The 16,140-nt window shown below is 32.1% G+C and overlaps 1 protein-coding gene and 1 non-coding gene across 4 annotated transcripts; one reads left to right on the top strand and one right to left on the bottom strand.

Annotated features, from left to right (window-relative positions):
• Nucleotides 1–3,912: 3,912 nt before the first annotated feature.
• Nucleotides 3,913–15,984, bottom strand: LOC130452437 (N-acetylglucosamine-1-phosphotransferase subunits alpha/beta). 3 transcript variants are annotated; one of them, XR_008910971.1, is made up of 9 exons: nt 15,709–15,941; nt 15,433–15,629; nt 15,195–15,374; nt 14,807–15,047; nt 11,313–11,920; nt 10,192–10,360; nt 7,257–7,450; nt 4,435–4,611; nt 4,110–4,219 (listed from the first exon to the last, which is right to left on the bottom strand). XR_008910971.1 is itself a non-coding variant. In XM_056791718.1 (8 exons), the coding sequence occupies exons 1-8, from the start codon at nt 15,799–15,801 to the stop codon at nt 3,925–3,927; spliced, it is 1,977 nt and encodes a 658-aa protein (XP_056647696.1). In that variant the 5' UTR covers nt 15,802–15,984; the 3' UTR covers nt 3,913–3,924. The 3 variants fall into 3 exon arrangements, 2 of the variants coding, with proteins under 2 accessions (XP_056647696.1, XP_056647697.1); XM_056791718.1 differs by lacking the exon at nt 4,435–4,611 and having other exon boundaries at nt 3,913–4,219; nt 15,709–15,984; XM_056791719.1 differs by having other exon boundaries at nt 3,925–4,611; nt 15,709–15,984.
• Nucleotides 13,151–13,223, top strand: Trnar-ucg (transfer RNA arginine (anticodon UCG)). Its single transcript has one exon. It is a non-coding gene; the product is annotated as a tRNA-Arg (tRNA).
• Nucleotides 15,985–16,140: the final 156 nt, after the last annotated feature.

Genomic DNA, 16,140 nt, shown 5'->3' with positions numbered 1-16,140 from the left:
AAATTTTCATTAAATTTATACATACATGCGTTATTTAAAATATTACCACACAAATAAGCAGTTGGTGGATCTACCGCGGAGAGCTTCCGGCCTTAAGCCCCCCTAAAACGTTTAACAAATTTTTTGTGAGAATGTATGTTTCATATAAATATAATTACTTTAAATACTTTGTATAACGTCTTAGTTACATTTACTTTCTCTGCAATCAATTAACATAAAGTATTTTGATTTTAGTGCCCGGTGAGTTTATCTAATTCCATTGAAATTAACGTACACTATCTAAGACGCCATATAGTAACTCAACGGTCCATTCATAAAATGTTCCCTCCTTCAGTCCCCTCAAAACAAAATTCTAGATCCGCCACTGCAGATAAGAGGCAAGTCTAGCCTGGTAGCAGAGATCAAGAGTGCGAGACTCAGATGACTTAGTCTCACGTCGAACGGATGCCGAAGGGTTGAGGAGTTGGAAGGCCACAGACTACCAGGACCACCACACATAAGATGACAGGAAGCCGTAGAACAGGACCTAAAAGAGCTAGGCTTCCGAAACTGGCAGAGAAAAGTAGAACATCGAGAAGATTGGAGGACAGTGGTCCGGGAGGCAAAGGTTCTGTAAGGACCGTGGCGCCAATTGGTAAAGTAATGCAGGACAATGCCCGTCCACATAATGCAGTAGTTATAGGATGTCGAAATAGCGGCTATGGATTGGCCAGCACGTAGTCATATCGAGCATTTAAGGGAAGAAGTTTGGGCTGGAAATCCTGCACCAGCCACGAAATCGGATCTCAAAACGGCGCTTACCGAAGAATGTGATAGCATCGAACAAGATCGAGTGAAAAAAACTTTATTCAATCCATGAAAAAGCAATTGGAAACTATTATTAGGGCCAGGGGAAGGAACATTAAATATTGGTAGGCTCATTTCAAGTTATTATTTTGACGCATTTATGGTTGTATTTTCTTTAGTGTTAATTATATACTTTTTCCATTGTTTAAAATTCCTTTTCATTTCATATTTTTTCTTTAACAAAAAAATAACTCAATAACAGAATAGACCACACATTACACAACTAAGATTAATGGATTTGAGATGCTACAATCAGAAAAAGTATGGAAGCTACAGATTTATTGTTAATCTTTTGACCGCGGGCGTGCCACTAGAATCAATTTTTTCCTCACGAGTATAGATATTCATGAAAATTTTAATAAATCTATATTATAGTTTATTTCAGAAAGATGTAGAGTAATAAAATCTCATTAGGTATGCAAAGGGACCTCGGTGACCCAACGAATATTTAAGCCACTTTCATAGTTTGGCATTGATTTCATTGTAAATTTCTCTCTTTTTATCAAGTGCAGGTAGTACCACCCGGGTTGGAGTCAATATATGGGTTTAGCCTATTGTTATCCATTCACAAACACTGAAAATAGTGTGCCAAAGGCGTGCCGGTACGATACTCGTAAAAAGGAAAGAATTTTATTTTAACAGAATAAAAATTAGGCATTATGTACATAGTATTAGGTACACTCATTTTTTATTGAACCTTATACAAAAAATACATTATTAAATTATAAAAAATCATAATATTCTTCATCATCTGAGGAACTGTTATGTCCTCTTGACGTTATAATTAACGGGTCGACGGTCCAATCGATCAAGTAGTCAAGATCCGACATTTTCTCTTCTTTAATGATATGCTGGACTGCTTTTCGCCAGTTCTCTAGTGTCACCTCCTTAATGGCTTGATTAAACAGTAGCTTAACGTCTTTCATTTTGAATGTCGTGTTATGTTTTGCTACAAATCCTGTCACTTGCGCCCAAATAAGTTCTACAGGATTTAGTTCGCAATGATATGGCGGTGTGTGCAGCACAGTTACACTATGGTTTTCTGCTATATCTTCCATGGCGTATTTCATAAAACGATGTTTGTGTTATATTACTATAGCTAATAGTTCTTTTTTTATCAAATTATCTTCAAATTCAATGCTTTTGGTGGTTAACCAGTCAATAATTTCTTGTTTTCTCCAAGATGAAGTTGGAGTCTTCTCTATGCGTCGAGAATGATAACTTGCGTTATCCATAACTACTACTGATTCAGCCGGAAGATATTTTATCATTTCCCAAAAATAGTCTTCAAAAACATCCGAATCCATGTCCTCGTGGTAATCTCCCGTATGGCACGATTGAAAGGTTAGCAAACCTTCTTTTTAAAATCCCTCTTCGTTTTCAATATGGAGGATTATTAGTCTTTTCCCTTTACCTGAAGGCACCTTAATACCCGTTGACAGGCCTACCATGAAAGCTTTGCGAGCAGTGGTTAAATTTTTATCTTGCCTCATTTTTGGTACTGTATAACCTTCATTAATCCACGTCTCATCAAGATAAAAGATTTTCTTCTGCTCTGTTCTGTACTACTTTATACTTCTTAAGTATTTTCGTCGCCAGCAAACAATTTCATCGCTTTCATGTATAAGTGCCTTATGGTTAGGTTAGTGGTCCATAAAAGTTGTTTAGTTATCAACGGAATACTGTCATCCTGGCCATTAAAATCTTATCTAAGGTGGGTATTTCTTTTTTAAAATAAAAAGAGTGAACTTTTCTTCGAATTACACTTTTGGTATCTTCATCAAGGATTGGTCTGCCTGAACTTTTCTTGGGAGGTTCCACTTGGCCTGCTATCTTTCTCCCCCGCAATAATTTAAAAACGGTGGACTTTCCAACTCCAGTCATTCGGAAACATCGGTCGACAGTTTCTTGTACAATATGTTTTTCGGGTAACCGTATTTTATTTTTCATTCACTGATAGTGAAGAATTATTGGAAGATCTTTTCGTTGGTGTAAATGTCGCCATTTTATTACTAATCTTATAATACTCTGAACACTATTTACGACTTAACAGCAAATACTGATGCGTTAAACTAAACAAATATACTTATAATGTTAAACTGTATAATCTACTACCTTAATAATCCCTACACAATATCTCAAGACCTACACCTACGACCGACACCGAAATTGAGCCGAACTGGGCGGGATTCCCCATTTTATTGCTCTATACCTTTCTGAAATAGACTATTAATAAAGCTTTTATATTAAATTATTTTATAGATTACACAGACTACATACAATTTTCTATAATGATGTAAATCTTTTACTTACATCATTGAGAAATAGAGTAACCACTATTTTCAGAAATACGAATACTAGGCGACTCAAAAATTAAATATAAGTGCTGAAATCCTATTAAAACTCATGTATCAATTCAGGAAATTTTTGACAGCTTAGATAATATAATGTATTTAGCTGTTTTAAGGTATTACAAAAGTAGTTCAAATTAGCAACAGCGAAGGAAAGTTATATTGGTATATTTCTTATAGTGAAACACACTTATCTGAATAATCTCAGACAACGATAGTTTTTTTCGATCCTGTATAATATGCATACCTGTGTAGTATGTACTCACGAGCAAACACAGTAACGGCCTTTTTGACATAAATAGTTTTTTTCGACCCTTTATATGCATTTTTAATGCCATTTTGACATTGTTAGTATTTTTTCGATTCTCTTTGTATATGCCTTCTTGAGTATATAAATTTTTCAATATATCCCACTTTTTTTATCATACCCCGTATTTCGATTTCTGATGTTGGATATCAGTTATCGCAATCTGCGGTTAGAAGCGAGTGACGGCATAGTGAGCTTTGAACAGAGGTCCCATCCGTCGCTACCTCTACTGTAGGGTCTTTATGATCAGTCTCACAATTAAGATTGTTTAACCAGGGATGTTTGATAATCTTTTGAAAAAATTTTTTATCTTCAGGAGTGGATAACATCTGATGGGTTTTTTCATTCTTTTGTATTGCTAATTTGTGTATTTCGAATTAGGTACGCTGAACAAAAGGTAATATGGAATTAATAATCAAATCAACATAAAACTTTATTGGCAATTTGGCAACACTTTTTCTTACAAGAATTATAAAAAGTAAATAATAATATCACAACAATCATACTGAACAAACATATACTAACAATCCTTCTGTTGTATCTCCATTCTTTCAACTCCTTAATGTATGTAAATTTGTTCCTCAATTCTTGAGGCAATTCAAATTTACTCGGTTTAGGAAACAAAGATAAATAAAAATCATACAGTACAGCTCTCACTAGTTCATTTTCTGAAAATTTTGATTCATCTAGATTGTCATTTAAACACACAAACTTTCTGCAAATAAAAAAAAGCATAACAATTATTAGTAAAGTTTTATTAGAAATTTTAAAAATCAGTTTTATCAAGAAACTACTTAAATCTGAAAAGTGTGTATTGATATTCTAAAAAATTAAGTGAGCCCCAAGCGAGGATTTTATTATATATATAAGGGGGGTGAGGATTATTGGTTTTTTAACAGTTTTATTAAATATTTTCAAAAATACCCATACCAAAAGAAGGACAAAAGACGATTCGCAATGTTTACCATCCGATTTCTGTAGCCATCGCAAAGGTTATTGAAAAAGTCGTTAACCAGCAAATCATGAAATATCTTGAGTTTGCTAACCTCATTGGCGACCATAAATACGGCTTCCGTAAACATAGATCAACCGTGGACCTCCTAGACCCTAAAATATGTCACCAACGTATGGATTGAAGCTATAGAGAACAATGGCGGTGGATATATCGAAAGCTTTTGACAGGGTTTGTAATGAATAAATTAAGATCGTACGGTTTGTCGTCGTCACTTATCGACTAGCTTAGTAGCTTTCACGAAGACCGATCCATCCATGTCGCTATAGATGGACATACCTCGGAAAGGTCTGAGGTCAAAGCTGGTGTTCCCCAGGGATGCATCTTGTCACCTACGCTGTTTCTCCTGCACATGAACGATCTACTCGACATAACTGCAAAACCGATCTATAAATTCGTCAACGATAGCACACTGGTGTCGTCGTTCAAATTAACCGCCCATAGGCAGTAATAGATCGTCACCATCAATACCGATCTTAAAAACATTCTGGAGTGAGGTAGAAGCAATCTGATTGAGTTTAATGCGGCGAAGACCCATGCTGCTTTCTTTACAAAGAAGGCTGGCACAGCAGGTCATGATTTGGTCCTGTCTGGACATAAAACATCAACACTATCACTGCAAATTCGCTTGTTGGGTGTTGAGGTTGGAAGCAATATGTCCTAGTATAGGCACGTGACCGCTTTAGCCAAGGTAGCTTCAGAAAAGCTCTTCAAAGCCAAAAAGTTTTATACTCCGCAAAATCTTTCCCTCCTTGGGTTGCAAGTCATAAATTTCAGCAGGGAGATTGAATCAAGTAGCAAGAAAGAAACACTATTCAGTTGTATATTGTTTCATCGAATGGAAAGATATAGGGACAAACATAAAATTTTTCAAGAGAAATAAAAGTGAAAAGAAAAGTTATTCGGACATTAAGATAAAATGTGATAAGACTTAAATCCTGATTCCAGACGAACAAGAGGAAATAAGAACACTATGGTGCCGCATGCATAACAAGCTCTGTCACACGAAGAGGAAATACAAGGTGAGAGGTGAGGAAATTGTGAGCTTCATGAACTCTTCATAACTTATTTGGTCATAAAGTTTGTGCAGAAAACTAGGTACTTTAATCTATCTAATTCGGTCACGCGTGGCCGCTGATCCTTATCTTCGTACCGCAACTCAAACGGATTACAACCATAGCTTTCTTCTGATAGCGCTCATGGTCATGGTGAGTCCTACTATATTCCCCTACCATATCCCCTCAAAAAAGCCATGCTTCATCAAACAATAACCACTCTCTCCTCGAAATGCATAAACAACAAGGCCGACGCCTTGTTGTCAGGACTGCTCAATAGAAGGCGCTCGCATCGCCCTGCCAGTGCGTCGTACACCTTAAGGCCCACCGTAAATTGAAGCCAGCACATGCGAGGGCTAGACCCAGCCCATGTGCACGTTTTTTAATAGTAACGCATATTGAACACAGCCCACGCCCACGGTTTGTACCCAAATCCCCATTAGTATACAAGATTCGAGCTGCTGCGAGCCAGCAGCTTCATCTCGATCTGTAGTCTGAATGTGAGAATGACAAAAGATTTATTTTTGCTCTGATATAATCTTCATGAGTAGAATCATAGAATACAGAAAAAGATCTCACAATTTCGATTAATTTTTCCATTTTTGAGACAAAAGAAAAACTGTTTGGTAATGGATGGTTTATTTAAAAGTAGGTACCCACGCCCATCGAAACTGTGTTGCAAGTACAAGTCGGTACTACGCGAACCAAGTTGGGTCGGAGTTGGCCGTGGGATGAGTTCAATATGCGCCACTCCATTTTTTACATTTTTTCAACTGCGATAATTAATAGTAAAAATATGAATAATTATTTTTGATGTTTAGATAGCTACCAATAATTGTAATACAAAATATATTGTATACTTTAATAAAGAATAATTTATTAGTCTAAATAAAGTATACTTTCATTGTCTACATCACTTTCGATTTAATTACATTCCCACTTAGTAGTAAGTTAGTTTTTTTTATTTAACAATTTTTTTTTACTAGAAATAATTTATATGACCAAAAAACTTTTGCCGGGTCAGCTAGTAATTAATATTATATGATTATTATTCATTTCTTTTTTCATTTTCATAAGTAACTAAATCAAATACAGTCTATAGTGCATTTATCAACTCTCCTTTGTGTCTATTCCTCAGGCATATTGAGGAAAATCACGTGTCACTATATGCCGCTGAATTTGGCTTCTACAGCGGTGAACACAAATACAATCTGTAAGGATGTTTAGTGCTGTTGAGTGTTTTTATGTGTTTTTAGTGTCTTAGGTAGGATTTTCTTCATTTTTGTAATTTTCGTTACCTTCTAAACGTATTTGTGTGGTTAGAACAAAAAGTTGTGTTTAAGAATCGGTCTAAAAATGACGAGAATTGAACTAATCCTTCTTAACATCATGGAATATATTGGAGTCAGAAGCATACCACTAAAAGAAGGTGAAGCGGTTTATGAAGCCGGACTATACCTACTATTGTGTGTACTAGACAAAACAAATTCAAAAACTATTAAAAGTTTGTGTCTTGAATATCCACACGAAACTAGAAATTTTGAAAGAAAATTAACAGATGTCGCCCACTCCGCAATTTTTAGGGAATAGTGGAGATTAATGAATGTGTAGTTTGATATAACACCAACATCATTTTTATATTAAAAAATTGGCATTTATAATGAGGTAAAAATATTTTTACTCACTTCCTATTTCTTCGTATTTCATCCAAGTTACCAACCACATCACTGATATTTGAATTCAGCATTACAAAATGGACGTATTTATTCTCGGAATCATGAACAGCTTCGAAATCATATTGAGGAACTTTCTCGAATTTTTGTAATAAAATATTTGATACATATTCACAATTTTCAACTAGATATTTGGAAATAGTTGGCTGAAATTTTTTTTAATCTATTAAAATACAGCAGTTGAAATAAATAAGTAAAGTAAAAGTTAAAAAGCTAACACAGGTTTTAGTTTTCATCTATCCTATAAATCAGAAAAAACTATTCCATGATTGATATGCCCTAACTAAGGTTGAATTGCATGTATCATACCAAAATTGGGACCACTTACAATATATATCTCTCTATTCATAAAACATTTGAAAATATTTGTATGTATTAAGCATTCAGCAAGAAAACACAAAAATTTTGGAAAGAAATATGCTTATTTTTCACCATAATCCCCTTTTAGCTCCATAAACTTTCCCCAACGATGTTCAATAAGTTCGATACTCTTTTTATAATAAGAATCGTCGAGCTCCTCAAAATAGCCATCAACTGCCCTCATCACCTCTTCATTGTTGGAAAACATTTGACCACCGAGCCATTTTTTCAAGTCTAGGAACAAAAAATAATCCATGGGAGCTAAATCTGTCGAATAGGGTACATGAGGTAGCAATTGAAACTTTAATTCATTAATTTTGGTCATTGCAATAACGGATGTGTGAGCTGATGCATTGTCTTCATGAAACAACACTTTATTCTTAGTCAAATGTGGCCGTTTTTGCTTGACTTCTTTACTCAAACATTGCAATAAGTTCGCAAAAACTCGTCGTTGATAGTTTTTCGTTTTACAACTTAGTGAAAGGAAATTATTCCACGCGTATCCCAAGAAAACGACGCCATGACCTTGCCCGTAGAAGGAACGGTCTTTGCCTTCTTTGGATTCGGTTCTCCCTTTTTAGTTCTTTGTTTGGATTGTTCATTGATTTCGGGTGTGAAGTGATGGACCCACGTTTCATCCATCCAAACACTCCATTGAAACATCTTCACGACGCTGCTTTTGTTCCATTGTGAACAAACGCGGCACCCATCTAGAGCACAGCTTTCTCATGTCCAAATTTTCAGTTAAAATGCGATGTACCGCAGTTTTTGAAATACCTACTATGTCTGCTAGCTCGCGCACTTTCAGTCGATGATAATCCTGTACCTCTGTGTGGATTTTCTTCAACATTTCGTCGAGTCGTGACCTCATTTGATCAACCATTGCGGTGCTGGACTTCGCAGGTCGTACGGCCTCGTTTAAACTCTGCTACCCAATATTTTACTGTTGTTAACGAAGGAACAGTCTCAACCAGAGTAGAATCTAGTTCAGTTTTTATATTGATCGGGCTAATGCCTTCCAAATAAAAATATTTCATCACATAACGATGGCTGCCAAACGAATACTAAATAATATATGCTTTATAGATTGTGTACTTTCTAATAGAGTACTATTTTTCAAGCAACTACCGCCATCTCTAGGTCAGGTCAGGAACTTCTGGGCTATCCTCGTATAATCTAATCAACGATGACAAATGAAAAATTTGATTCTATCTTAAACTAACAGAGTTTTAAATTTAAAACTAAGGTATACTCATCAGTATTCCTTAGGTTATTTAGAACAGGTAGCTAATGCGAATATATCAAGGAACATCTACTAATTTCCTTGGTGCTTTGTTTTAGAATCTTTGGATGATTACTAAGTTGCTTCCTTTAGTGCATCTCCATAGTTGCATACTATAAGTCCTCACATACTTAAGTATCTGCTTTCTTCCAATTAGCCAGTACATTGTTCTATACTTCAATCAAAGTTTTTTTCTTTTTAACATTCACTTTCTATCGAGGTTTGGCATATAAAGTACTTTGCAATGTTTGAGTGAGGAATGAGGTTATTGTTTATTTTGACTGGAATAAGAACTATCCTTTTGTTTGTGAAGTTAACGTGAACTGATTTAATTTTATTAATCTCAATTTTTCAGTAGCTTTGTAGCTTATTGTTCACTTCTTCATTGTTATTTCCTATGGCTAAAATGGCAGTGTCGTTGGTGGTATTGTTTCCTAGCTCTGGAATATCAAATGTGAACAGTAAGTACGGAAGAGGTTCAAGAACATTTCCTTGTGGTATTCCAACCTTAATTTTTTTAAGATCAGAATAAGTTTCTTCTTGCTTCTAAAATATCTTTCCGATATGTATGAACAGATGGTATCTGAATATTGGTTTGGAAGGAAAAGCTTGAGCTTATGTATTAAGGTTTCTTGCACAAACCTTGAGAGATTACAGATTTTTGATTTCATGTTTGGCACTTAAATTGCTTATTGCTTATCTTGCTCTATACTATACTAAACTCAAATTACAGATCTACAAATCTATACTGGATAAAGCTACAAAAGCATATCAAGTGACTTAATTTTAGAAAACCAATGAGTTTTATATAGTATCTATTAATTTTTCTTTCTTTTTAGATTTTTCTATATGTCTTTGTTGATAAATAGTCTTATAGATTTTTTATAGAAAATTAATTATAAAAAACAAGTAAAAATTGACGTTTGGAACAATTTCGATCTGTATCAAAATATGACTATACATTGACAATTTGCATAATTTATTAATCAATAAATCAATATAAAAATAAAAATCTATTTTAATCACAAAAGAGAATTTATGCTTTTTTAATATTTCATGATTCGTTACTGCAGTTTTTTTTTTTTTTTTTTTTATTCATGACCTTTTAATCTATGTTCTAAATAGTTGGATGTCTGTCCTATGTAATAGCGGCACAATCAATACAAGCTACTTGAGACATAATATTAATTATCTTATTAAATACTACAGAAATTTCAATTGATAGAATAAATTATTGTGATTTACCAGTTTTGAATCTAAGTATCTCTCGTATAAAGGTGCAGGAACTTCAGGAAGCGGTTCTTTTTGTGAACAATTCATAAGTAACTCTTCAAAATGATTAACCGTTGTGTAACTTAAAGGAAGTTCATAAAGACTGGTAAGTAAGGTTCTAATCTCTCTGTCAGACCATGTGCTGCAACATTCAAAATATTAATATTTTTATTCATGATCAAAACTTGATGTATTGTTACGAACTAGCTCATTGATATAGACCGTGAAACCGGTGCTGTTCGATTATGTTAATGAAATCTAAAATTTGGTGAACGCGCCTATATTTTTTATGTTTTTTACATTATTATATTTCGACTGTTTTTGTAGAAACAATTACTTCGAAAGCCTTTTATTTGTTTACGACATTTTAAAGATCCAAGATTCCGAATTATCCAGAAACCAGTTGGATATAAATAAACGATAATCAGTAAATAAATTGATGTCATAATGAACATCGGAATAATAAAAAGTAAACAGTAGTAAGTGTTAGTGGATAGTGAATAGTTTAAGTGTATTTAATGTTTGTGTAAATAAATTCAGTAAGATACACCGTGTGTTTGAATTGACACAAACCTTTTAAAAACTGTTGAATTGAATAAGAAGAGCATTACAGTATCAAAAAACAATTTTGTGAATACGGACAGGAAAGTAGTACCGTGTGTATAATAAGTATTGAATTAGAATTTCTACAAGTGCATCCCTTTTTTAAGTTTAGAAGGATGTAATCAATGAGTTTAAAACCCAGCATTTTAAGTTGTACCTTTTTCTAATAATCTACGGCTATTTATCAAAGTTAAGAATATAAAACAACTAAGTAAACACAAAATGGAATAAAAAATTATGAGCAGTTCTAATCAAGTTCCTGGTCAACAGATGCAGTTATTAGGGGTTTTCAAATTTCATTACTATGTGAATATGATTGTTTCAAAATGTTTTTAATTACATTTTGTTGTTAATTGTTGATTAGAAGAATTACTAGATTTCCAAAATTTTGAACCAAATGATTAGAAGAAAATATTATTGACAAGATTTGATTAGCAATGTAAGAACAATCGGTATGATAGATCACAAAGATACAAATAAATTTTACCTACCTCGATAAATCAGTATCAAATTCATCAAATATTTCTCCGATAGTTTTTTTTCTTTGTTCAGACATAATAAAATGATAATAAGTGAAAGAAAACTGCATATCGTCCTTCCGTCGAACTCTGTTTCTCTGTGTAACTTGGAACTCTTTGTCAAATTTCAATTCTAAATCTGTCACGATTTCTTTATCTATCATAATAGGGGCATGTGATGGTACTCTTCTAGTATGGAACCCATATTTTGTATTAAAGACACGATTGGTATGTTGTAGCGATGAACTGTAAGCATCAATGTTTTTGCGTGATTCCAGACGTTGAAAATAATTAGATGTAATTGAGTCTCTTCTGCTATGTTTTCTATTTAGCTTGTACGAACTGATAATATTGCTATTATGAATTTGTACTAATTCCGATAAATTACTTGGTAACTTCATTGATGGTCCTTCAACTGATTTCTTGTTCGATTTTTCGTGAAGTGTATTAAATTGTTTGATAAAAGTTTGATAAAATTGCAGTTTTTGAACAGATTCTTGGAGCTCTGAGATTATTGTTTCATTTTTCTCGTTTTCCTCCTCGTCCTCCTCTTCTTTAGTAAACTCGTATAAAAGTTGTTTCTAAAATGAGAATAACTGTGGGTAAGTAATATATTGAAAATGAAGAGTATTGACTATGGTAGGCTTATGAGAATCATCCAATACATTTAATAACATGCAAGCGGATATGATCCAGTCCATCGCTGGGAGGTTCGAAATATAAAAGGTCGAAACTCGAAAAATGAGTCCAGAAGGAATCCACGCTTCAATACTGAAAACTACTCTACCTCAATTTTTTTACACGATCTTCTTCAAATTGCCCTACTGATGATATAAATATTGTTTAAACCGAAATTGTTTCAACAAGGTTAATATATTTAAGAGATGTGAATTTTTGAAGGTTTGAAAAATCTTAAATTTGAGTACTTTTAACGCGCTCACAAGTAGCGTTTACCTTTTATTATTTATATATAATTGTGTTCCAAAAAATGTGCAAATATCTTAATATTGCTGATACAAATGCCTAAATTACTGTGATAATAAAAAAAAAGTAATATAAAATGATGAAAATAATTTATTCCGATTCATGCTTAAATAACTTTTGTAAAATTGATTCCAGAAAAAAATTTGTTGAAAACAAATTGTAGACAATTTAATTATTTAATTTAATTAAAATTGAACCTTGCAATAATTTTGATAAAGTTAATAGTTTTCAAGATAAATAATGATACAGGACACAGAGAGGCCGACGCAGAGCATGAATCAAAGAGAGACGGCGTTGCTTAAAGGTAATACAGGTATAAACAATAAATTTTTTTTCAAATCTCTATTAGGAATACGATTAACTATTGTATGAAGAATTAAAAGAAATATATTACAGTTGACATCGTAAATCCGTACTTCTAAAACGCGGAATATCTAAAATCCTGATTCGTTCGTATCGTATTTTTTAGCTGGCACGGGGCAATTTGAAGAGGATCGCATAAAAACCTTGAGGTGGAATAGTTTTCGGCACTCATGCGCGGATTCCTCCTGAAGTAATTTAAAATAGATCAGGATAAGTGAGTCTTAAATTTTACTGATACCATAGAACCTTGAAGTTATCCGTCCTGTATACTGTTTTTACTAATTAATATTTTATGACTCGTTCACATTATCAAATTTACAATCATTTTAAATTTATTCGATTGAATTTTTATCATTATAAATGTTTTATTTTCTTGTAGATATCCTTTTTTTAACACTTTAAATCAACACGTTTTATCACGACATATACACGTCTAGAACAGAGCATAGAAGCTATCTCGTATAGACCGTGTGGCCTAATGGATAAGGCGTCGGACTTCGGATCCGAAGATTGCAGGTTCGAGTCCTGTCACGGTCGAAGCTTCTTTTCCATTTTTTTTTCAATTCATATTAATATGTTAGCCAAAAAAAGTAATTTTGTCGAGATTTCCAGCCAAATTAAATATAAAAATGTTTATAATGTTTATTTTAAGATATGGTAATTACACACTTTCGCGGTCACCTGGTTTTTTGGCTCTAGAAAATCGAAAAATGGATGGATATTAATAATATTGGTCTCAAAATGTTCTATTTTACGGCGGATTTATAAAAAAAATACGAAAATTAAAAAAAATAAATATTTTTCACAGTTTCATGACTTTAAATACAAAAAAATGACTTTCTACTTATAATCCTTTATAACTGTTTCTGACGTCGTGGAATCAAGTTCGTATATTTTTTTTCGCAATTTACATAAAAAAATGAATATTTTGAAAAAAAAAATTTCAAAAAAGTTAATTTTTTTGAATAATTGTGAGTTGTGGGATTTTGTTAATAATAAATTGAAATATATTGACAATGAGTTGCAACAATTGTGAATTGAATACATTTGAAGCACTTACAATATTCAGTGATCAAAACAACCTAACCTAACCAAAATTATAAAATTTATCTATTTTTCGATTTTTAATGGTCCAAAAACTATTAACATTGAAGAATATAGTACGAAACTATTCACGAAAATTGATTGTTTTTCACCGATTTCATTTTAAGCTATAAAAACTGAAAAACTCATTCTTTTTGGATGTTTTTTAAAATTGTTTATTAGTTTATGTAGAATACAAAAAAAATATAAGAACTTTATCTGATAATGAGACAATTTTTTGTAAAGGATTATTTTGCAAAACCGTTTTTTTTACGATTTAAAACTATGAGAAATTTTCATTCCAGCTATTTCTACTAATTTTTTTTATAAATCCGCCGTAAAATGGAACATTTTGAGACCAAGATCCTTAAAATCCATCCATTTTTCGATTTTCCAGAGCCAAAAAACCAGGCGACCGTGAAAGTGTATAATTACCTAAGATATTTTGGAAATCTTGATTCTAAATTGTACCAAAAAGTAATGAAAAATATTCATGTATTTTATTGTGAACTAAGGCCCAACAAAAGATACAAAAGCCGTTAAATCATTTCTCAAAATTTTTTTCAATTTATGTCAATATGTTTGCAAAAAGAAGTAATTTTCTTAATATTTTTAGACAAAATTAAATATAAAAATGTGATAATGTTAAGGGATTTAATTGAGATATTTTAGAGATCTTGATTCTAAATTGTGCCAAAAAATAATGAAAAACTATTCATGCATTTTACTGTAAGGTTTGGCACAACAAAAGATAAAGAAGCTGGAAATTATTTCACAAAATTTAAAGAATATTCAGATAGTTGAATAATTATATTTTCTTAATGAATCTTCTTGATTTTACATTTACTTTGATACAAAATTAGTTTCAAAAAACTATTTAAAAATTGACATTCTGACCTATTTTGATTTTTATTAAACTAATGTTGAAATTTTCTATCAAAAAAGACCTAAAATCAAGACAATTGGTCAAGAAAAACACATAAAAAGATCTTAGGAATAAAAAATTGAATAAAATTGTTTTGAATTCAAATATTTACCTGTTCTTCAACATCTGCACAGTCATTACCATCCATTTGGCACTCTGGTATATAACAGTCTTTATCACACTGTCCATCATTAACATACATCCACAAACAATTTGCAGCACAATTAGGTACTGGCCATGCTAAATAAATCAGAAATTTCTTTCCTTCTGTATAAAAATCCTGTAAGTACATTGGAGATCCCAGAAATATATCATCATTGAAATAGATAAATCTCTTCGATAGTCCTGGTATTCTGAAATATGTTTTTATTGAAAACTTAATAAATGGAAATACATATGTAACACAAAATTACAATTCAGTTATGTGTTCCTAACAGATCATAGAATAAGCTGCATTGAATATATATAACACTCTTTATATTACTAAAGAAAATTAACACCTGTGAAGATTGAATTCTATAGCTGGACTAGAAAATGTTGGTAAGTCTGAGCTATCTTTGAATATCTCTTCATGAGTAACTACAGTAACTTTTTCATAATCCAAATCTAGCCAATAGGGAATTTGACCATTAGTTACAATATAAACATGGTTAACCCATGGGGCATATTTTTCTAAAGATCTAAAAATGAATTGGAATCAAAGTAATAAAAAAATGCAAGTAAAAAATAATCACTTACCTTAGAGAAAATTTCAGTTCATATTTATCATCAAATCTTTGTTTGGAAGAATCACAGCTTATATTGTGGTTATTCAAATAGTGGTTCAATTGATTAATAAATTTAGGATCAGAACCATTCACCCATGTATAAACTACATCTATTTTATCATTATAGTGGCAGTTACTTATATTAGGAGAGTAGCTTTCATCTAAAATCTAATATTAATTCAGCAAACCTTCGTAAAAAAGAATTAAAATTTATTTATTTTGCCAACTATAATCAAGACTTAATTACCTCTAACATTTGGTAAATAAATAGTATAGAAAATAGAAATATCGCTGCCAAAAGTATAAGTTTAATGCTCTTGATACGAAAAATCACAACCATTATTTCAAATATTTTTACATTATATTATGTTAACACGTCAAATAATAGTAGAACACTAATATGGAAATTAATACTTATGTTTTTCTTCCAAATAATAAACATTATGTCTTTTATTTGTAAATAAATAATTTCCAATCATAACCTCAATATTTCTTCTTTTTTGGCTATGTTCTTGACCGATATAATAGTGCACGGCACTGTTTACATTCTTGTTGATATTAGAGATGGATTGTTATTTCCAAAACGATCCTAAATGGTAATTTCAGCATAATTATAACAACATTATTTTGCCAAATATTTAATTAATATTTTAAAAAATTACTTTTGTAGTCTATTTTC

Source organism: Diorhabda sublineata, chromosome 1, assembly GCF_026230105.1.
Source record: "Diorhabda sublineata isolate icDioSubl1.1 chromosome 1, icDioSubl1.1, whole genome shotgun sequence".
Classification (NCBI taxonomy): Eukaryota; Metazoa; Arthropoda; class Insecta; order Coleoptera; family Chrysomelidae; genus Diorhabda; species Diorhabda sublineata.
The sequence above is the reverse complement of the archived record's forward strand: the minus strand, read 5'-3'. Positions and strand labels throughout refer to the sequence as shown.

Excerpts from the sequence above, each read along its gene's own strand:
- LOC130452437 (XM_056791718.1), bottom strand. The coding sequence starts at position 15,801 with ATGGTTGTGATTTTTCGTATCAAGAGCATTAAACTTATACTTTTGGCA. Across the intron at positions 7,451-10,191 it reads GATACTTAGATTCAAAACTG|CCAACTATTTCCAAATATCT; the intron begins GTAAATCACAAT and ends AAAAAATTTCAG. Across the intron at positions 4,220-7,256 it reads GAAATACGAAGAAATAGGAA|AAAGTTTGTGTGTTTAAATG; the intron begins GTGAGTAAAAAT and ends TTTTATTTGCAG.